The 7,571-nt window shown below is 44.9% G+C and overlaps 1 protein-coding gene across 1 annotated transcript; it reads right to left on the bottom strand.

Moving 5' to 3' along the window:
- Positions 1–316: 316 nt before the first annotated feature.
- Positions 317–3,628, bottom strand: LOC123124886 (uncharacterized; the record flags this gene model as incomplete). Its single annotated transcript, XM_044545430.1, has 3 exons — positions 1,925–3,628; positions 1,568–1,816; positions 317–1,315 (listed from the first exon to the last, which is right to left on the bottom strand). Coding segments are annotated over exons 1-3 (2,952 nt in total), but the record flags the coding sequence as incomplete, so codon positions are not given.
- Between the last annotated feature and the right edge of the window lie 3,943 nt (positions 3,629–7,571).

Genomic DNA, 7,571 nt, shown 5'->3' with positions numbered 1-7,571 from the left:
ACACGAAGTGCATCCAGTTTTTGCGGTAACCCTCTCTACTTTTTTGCACATGCTATGTGGGTGAAATTATGATACCATGCCAACTTTCAACCTTTTCTGAGTTCATTTGAAATGCTTTTCAATTTCAGGGTCATTTAGCTGAAAAAATCAGTAAATGCATGAAAGAATTTGTTTGCACATAAAATTTCTTCGCGTTTCAAATGCCAAAACACATAACTACCCTAACTATTACAGAGATTCCCTCCTGGGTGTGAAACACAGAAGAAAGTGATGATAGTGAAGCCGATCACATCCCAGATCTTTGGGTGTGAAACTTTTTCTTCGCGTATGTCCCTTTGCGCCGTAGCCATGGAAAATCTTCATCATTTAACTGGATGCTCGGGTCAATATTCACTGTGAATGGAGCAATTTCATCAAACTTTTCATAATCTTCTGACATGTCTGTCTTGTCATCCACTCCCACGATGTTTCTCTTCCCAGAAAGAACTATGTGGCGCTTTGGCTCATCGTATGATGCATTCGCTTCCTTATCTTTTCTTTTTCTCGGCTTGGTAGACATATCCTTCACATAGAAAACCTGTGCCACATCATTAGCTAGGACGAATGGTTCGTCTGCATACGCAAGATTGTTGAGATCCACTGTTGTCATTCCATACTGCGGGTCTTCCGTTACCCCATATCGTGTCATATTGACCCATTTGCACCGAAACAAAGGGACCTTCAAATCACGTCCATAGTCAAGTTCCCATATCTCCTCTATGTAACCATAATATGTTTCCTTTCCCGTCTTGGTTGTTGCATCAAAGCGGACACCACTGTTTTGGTTGGTGCTCTTCTTATCTTGGGCGATCGTGTAAAATGTATTACCATTTATCTCGTACCCTTTGAAAGTCATTATATTCGAAGATGGTAACTGGGACAGCGAGTACAGGTCATCTTCAATAGAGGCGTCATGCATGGTACGTGTCTGCAACCAGCCGGCGAAACTCCTGGTTTGTTCACGTGTAATCCAGTCATCAGACCGCTCCGGGTGTTTGGAGCGTAGAAAATTCTTGTGTTCGTCCATATACGGAGCCACCAAGGCGGAATTCTGTATAACTGTGTAGTGTGCTTCAGTGAGAGAATGTCCGTCCATACATATTTTTTGATTCCCTCCTAGCGTGCCTTTTCCATCCAGTCTGCCCTTATGCCGCGATTCAGGAACACCAATCGGCTTAAGGTCAGGAATAAAGTCAATACAAAACTCAATGACCTCCTCATTTTCATGGCCCTTGGAGATGCTTCCTTCTGGCCTAGCACGGTTATGAACATATTTCTTTAAGACTCCCATGAACCTCTCAAAGGGGAACATATTGTGTAGAAATACAGGACCCAAAACGCTAATCTCTTCGCATAGGTGAACTAGGACGTGCGTCATGATGTTGAAGAAGGATGGTGGGAACACCAACTCGAAACTGACAAGACATTGCACCAAATCATTCTCTAACCTTGGTATGATTTCTGGATCGATTACCTTCTGAGAGATTGCATTGAGGAATGCACATAGCTTCACAATGGCTAATCGAACGTTATCCGGTAGAAGCCCCCTCAATGCAACCGGAAGCAGTTGCGTCATAATCACGTGGCAGTCATGAGACTTTAGGTTCTGGAACTTTTTCTCTGCCATGTTTATTATTCCCTTTATATTCGACGAGAAGCCAGACGGTACCTTAATACTGAGCAGGCATTCAAAGAAGATTTCCTTCTCTTCTTTGGTAAGAGCGTAGCTGGCATGACCCTGATGTATGCCGTCTTTTCCATGCATACGTTGCTGGTCCTCCCGTGCCTCAGGTGTATCTTTTGTCTTCCCATACACGCCCAAGAAGCCAAGCAGGGTCACGCAAAGATTCTTCGTCACGTGCATCACGTCGATTGCAGAGCGGACCTCTAGATCTTTCCAATAGGGCAGGTCCCAAAATATAGATTTCTTCTTCCACATGGGTGCGCGTCCGTCAGCGTCATTCGGAACAGGTTGTCCGCCAGGACCCTTTCCAAAGACTACCTTCAAATCCTTGACCATATCATGTACATCAGCACCAGTACGGTGGCGAGGCTTCGTCCGGTGATCCGCCTCACCTTTGAAATGCTTGCCTTTCTTTCTTACGGGATGCCTGCTCGGAAGAAATCGACGATGTCCCAGGTACACATTCTTCCTACAATTGTCCAAATATATACTGTCGGTATCATCCAAACAGTGCGTGCATGCGCGGTATCCCTTGTTTGTCTGTCCTGAAAGGTTACTGAGAGCAGGCCAATCATTGATGGTCACGAACAGCAAGGCCTTTAGGTCAAATTCTTCCCCCATGTGCTCATCCCACGCACGTACACCTGTTCCATTCCACAGCTGTAAGAGTTCTTCAACTAATGGCCTTAGGTACACATCAATGTCGTTGCCGGGTTGCTTAGGGCCTTGGATGAGCACTGGCATCATAATGAACTTCCGCTTCATGCACAACCAAGGAGGAAGGTTATACAAACATAGAGTCACAGGCCAGGTGCTATGGTTGCTGCTCTGCTCCCCAAAAGGATTAATGCCATCTGCGCTTAGACCAAACCATACGTTCCTTGCGTCATCTGCAAACTCCTTCCCGTACTTTCTCTCAATTTTTCTCCACTGCGACCCGTCAGCGGGTACTCTCAACTTTCCGTCTTTCTTACGGTCTTCTCTGTGCCATCGCATCGCCTTGGCATGCTCTTTGTTTTGGAACAAACGTTTCAACCGTGGTATTATAGGAGCATACCACATCACCTTGGCAGGAATCTTCTTCCTGGGGCGCTCGCCCTCGACATCACCAGGGTCATCGCGCCTGATCTTATAGCGCAATGCACCGCATACCGGGCAAGCGTTCAAATCCTCGTACTCACCGCGGTAGAGGATGCAGTCATTAGGGCATGCATGTATCTTCTGCACCTCTAACCCTAGAGGGCAGACAACCTTCTTTGCTTCGTACGTACTCTCGGGCAATTCGTTGTCCTTTGGAAGCATATTCTTTATCATTACCAGCAACTTTCCAAATCCCTTGTCAGATACACCATTCTCTGCCTTCCATTGCAGCAATTCCAGTGTGGTGCCCAACTTTTTCTTGTCAGCTTCGCAATTCGGGTACAACAATTTCTTGTGATCCTCTAACATGCGCTGCAACTTCTTCTTCTCCAAATCACTTGCGCAGTTTCTCTTTGCATCGGCAATGGCCCGACCTAGATCATCAGCGGGCTCATCTGATGCCTCTTCTTCAGCTTCTTCCCGCATTGCCGGCTCAGCTTCTTCCCCCATTGTTGTATCATCGTATTCAGGGAACCCATGGCCAGGATAGTTGTCGTCGTCCTCTTCTTCTTCATTGTCTTCCATCATAACCCCTCTTTCTCCGTGCTTGGTCCAAACATTATAGTGGGGCATGAAACCGGACTTAAACAGGTGGACGTGAATGGTTCTTGACGTAGAGTAATTGTGATCATTCTTACAGACTAAACATGGACAAGGCATAAAACCATCCGCCCGCTTGTTTGCCTCAGCCGCAAGCAGAAAAGTTTGCACGCCATTAATGAACTCGGGAGAGCATCGGTCATCGTACATCCATTGTCGGCTCATCTTCATTACACAACACCGAATAGACCAAATTAATACAAGTTCATACATAAAGTTCATACAAGACTTAAATGCAACAAACAAATAACTCTCTAACTAAAGAATTTAAATGCAACAACAAATGCGATCAAGATCGCAACTAAGGTAACAATTGATCCAACAGCATAATGATACCAAGCCTCACTATCAATGGCATATTTTCTAATCTTTCTAATCTTCAAGCGCATTTTCTCCATCTTGATCTTGTGATCATCGACGACATCGGCAACATGCAACTCCAATTCCATCTTCTCCCCCTCAATTCTTTTCAATTTTTCTTTCAAATACTCGTTTTCTCTTTCAACTAAATTTAACCTCTCGACAATAGGGTCGGTTGGAATTTCCGGTTCACAAACCTCCTAGACAAAAATATCTATGTCAACTTGATGGGCATAATTTGTCATAAACACGAAATGCAACAACTAGTTTTAAAAGAGAATATACCACATCCGAATCATAACAAGGACGAGGGCCGACGGGGACGGATATCAAAACCATGGCACTATGTATAACAAACAACGTACGGGTAAGATAATTATACGAGTAACTATATATCCAAATCACACAAACATCAATTTGGTAATGTAAAACATTCATGAACAAGAGGCTCACCACAAGGTGGTGCCGGCGACGGAACGGTGCGGGCGATCGACTGTGGTTACGACGGAGATTTAGAAGGCACTAAGTAAACCACACCTACATATGCAAACTAAGTGTTAGTTTTGACCACAAATTGCATATAAATCAAATACTAGCACATATATTTTCTACCAAATTACTAAACTCATAAATTAATCACTATACAAAGCATTGCAAGAGCTAATATAGCAATGAGAGATGAAAGGACAAAGTTGCTAACCTTTGTGATCATTTGAATGGATGGGGGCCTTCAAATCTTGACAAATTTTGGGCAAAATGTGTGATGAGCTCGAGAGGAAGAGGGGAAGAACAGAGAGGAGAGGGGAAAGGGGAAGAACAGAGCGAGCTCGGGTGGACGAAGGGCTTATGTAGGACGACCTTTAGCACCGGTTCGTGCCATGAACCGGCACTAAAGGTGCTGGACGGGCCCCGGACTGACAACATTCTGCCACCACTCACTTTAGTACCGGTCCGTGGCACAAACCGGTGCTAAAGGTCGGCCACGAACCGGTACTAATGAAAGCGGCTGGCTAGCCGTTGGAACCGGCACTAATGCACACATTAGTGCCGGCTCAAAAGCAAACCGGCACTAATGTGCTTGACATTTGACCCTTTTTCTACTAGTGTGATGTTGTACTCTGATGTATTTCAATTATGAAAATGAAATATATTGTGTGCTTAATATGAAATGTCAATTAGATTAATAAATGGATTATGAATAATCAGATAATTAGCCTGCTAATTGGGTTTTTCTATTGCAAACGGTTATTGAGAAAAAACCGTGTGCGATGCATTCAATAACGCACACAGTTTCTAGGAATAAACCGTGTTAGATTAATGAACAATTGCACACGACATCCTCTTGAAAACTGTTTGCGTTAGGCCACCTGGCGCAAACGTTTACCACATAAAAACTGTGTGTGATGGACAGCCCTTGACACACATTTTCTTCTAGGCACCGTGTGTGATGAATTCAATAACGCAAATGATAAAATTGTTAATATCGTGCGCAATGGAAACGCTATCACAAATGATTTAACCGGGAAAATTGTGTGTGATGTTCTTGCGAACAGAAACGTTTTCCTTGGAGCGACTGTGTGGGATGTATACGAACGAAAACGTTTACCGCTGGCTGACTGTGTGGGATGTACTTATGACCGGAAATTATTTCGCCTGTATAATTGTATTTTTTAGCACTACTGTACGTATTTCTGTATTTCAGTGCTCACCAGTGACACACGACCTCATTTTGCCGAGCGTGTGTGCCAGGAGGGCATATCCCCGACGGTTTCTGGGTCGTGTGGGAAGGACCCCCCCTATCGCCCACACTCACTTGGCGACGGTTCCAAATGCCGTCGCGGAAAGGGGTTAAAGACCGTTTGTTTAGCAGCTTGCTGTACTAGTGGATATAGACCATACAGTGAACATACTACATAGATATATGTTTGTTTCATGTTGTTATCTTGTCCACCTTACTACTGAACTGGTTTACCAAAATGAGTTTTATACAACATGATAAACCTGTGATGTGTTTGTTTGTTTCTCTTTTAGAACGCGGATAAAATATTGGAGAAGAGTACCCCGTTATGCAATGGTAAAGGAAGTAATGCAGATAAGGTTCAAGATAGTGAGGCATCTGTGTGGGTCTCCAAGAAAGCTGATAAAAACTATATTGAAGACACTGAAACAACACCAAAGTCCTGTCTTGATGTAGCATTCGAGTTACTGGCTACTACTGCTGGCACCAGCTCTTCGAACTCGCTTCTTGAATCAGTTCGGCTTCTTGAGTCTCAACTTCAAGTTGAAAGACATTTGATCAGATGTTATGCGACAGGAAGCCGAAGGACTGAGGAAGTCCCTGCAGAATTCAGATGCATACTTTCTGAAGCAACAGCAAGTGCTGGAGGATTTAAGCGCCAAACAAGAGAAAGTTAATAAGCTTGCTAAGCATCTTGCCAGCATTATTGGTAGCGAGTATATTGTTTCTAGAGCTCTTCTGAAGTGGTTTCAGTTCTGGACTTGTTTTGCTTCGGCGTTTATTTGCACTGGTCGCCAACTTTGACAACCAGTGTATATGATATGCTGCTTTGTTCCCTATATTTGCACTGGTGGCGAACTTTGATGCCCAGTGGATGTAATATGTGTAATAGCCGTGATAGCCTAGCGTAAGTTGCTTGCTTATTTATTTCCTTGTTGTCTTGTTTATTTGTTTGCTAGTAGTCAGTGCAGTTCTTTTTCCGTGGTTTGCTTGTGGCCGCAATAAGCTATTTTTTAAAACTAGGCCACAATAACCATGGGCTACATATTTACTGAGTTACCATAGGCCTCCTACGGGCCGTAGACAGAGTGGGCCTTCTACGGGCCGTAGAAACAATGGGCCTTCTACGGGGCGTAGAAACAATGGGCCTTCTACGGGCCGTAGACACAATGGGCCTTCTACGGGCTGTATCATCAATGGGCCTTCTACGGGCCGTATGATGGACTGGCCAAACATGGGCCAATAATAGACCGCAATATGCCCGTAAATGGGCTAGAATTGGAATCGTCCGTTTATGGGCCAACCATAACGGGCCGTCGTTAATCGGCCGTATTTGAGAACGCTATAAAAACGGCCCAACATATTAACGGGCAACAAACGAGCCGACTGTAACCACGGGCTGAATTTGGCCCACAAGCAAAAAATGACAGTAACGGGCCGTAAGTAACCGAATGCTGGAAATGAGCCCAAAAATATATTGACTCTGAGAAGGCCGAAAGATAACATGGGCTGGAAACGGCTCAATGGATAGGTCGCGCCGTTAATTGGCCAAAAGTTACAAAGGGCCTCATATGGGCCGAAAGATGTCATGGGCCATACATGGGCCGGAAGTTAAAACGGGCTGGAATCATATTGGACGGCTGAGATGACGCTACTGGGCCTAATTCGGATAGGTCGCGACGGGCCCTAGGTTAGCGGGCTGTAAATGAGCTATATGCGAACAAGCCATTAACAGGCTTTCCGTGGGCCGGCCCGCCACCTTTTGACCAAGTCAAACGGGCCGGCCTTTTCATAGGAATGGGCCTCTGTTGGGCCATGCCATGTGTCGATGTATCATAGGCGCCTTCAGTCCAATGAGTGGATGACATCTGTCCCAAAGGTGAGCCGACACATGTTTCCTCCAGCCAATGATGATTTACACGTGGAAAATCCCCATTGGTCGGGGCTGTTAATGGGTTATCAGATCTAAAACCGGACCCGATAGCTTAACGGCGAGCCGTTACGGTGGAT

This window comes from Triticum aestivum, chromosome 5D (assembly GCF_018294505.1).
Source record: "Triticum aestivum cultivar Chinese Spring chromosome 5D, IWGSC CS RefSeq v2.1, whole genome shotgun sequence".
Taxonomy (NCBI): Eukaryota; Viridiplantae; Streptophyta; class Magnoliopsida; order Poales; family Poaceae; genus Triticum; species Triticum aestivum.
The sequence above is the reverse complement of the archived record's forward strand: the minus strand, read 5'-3'. Positions and strand labels throughout refer to the sequence as shown.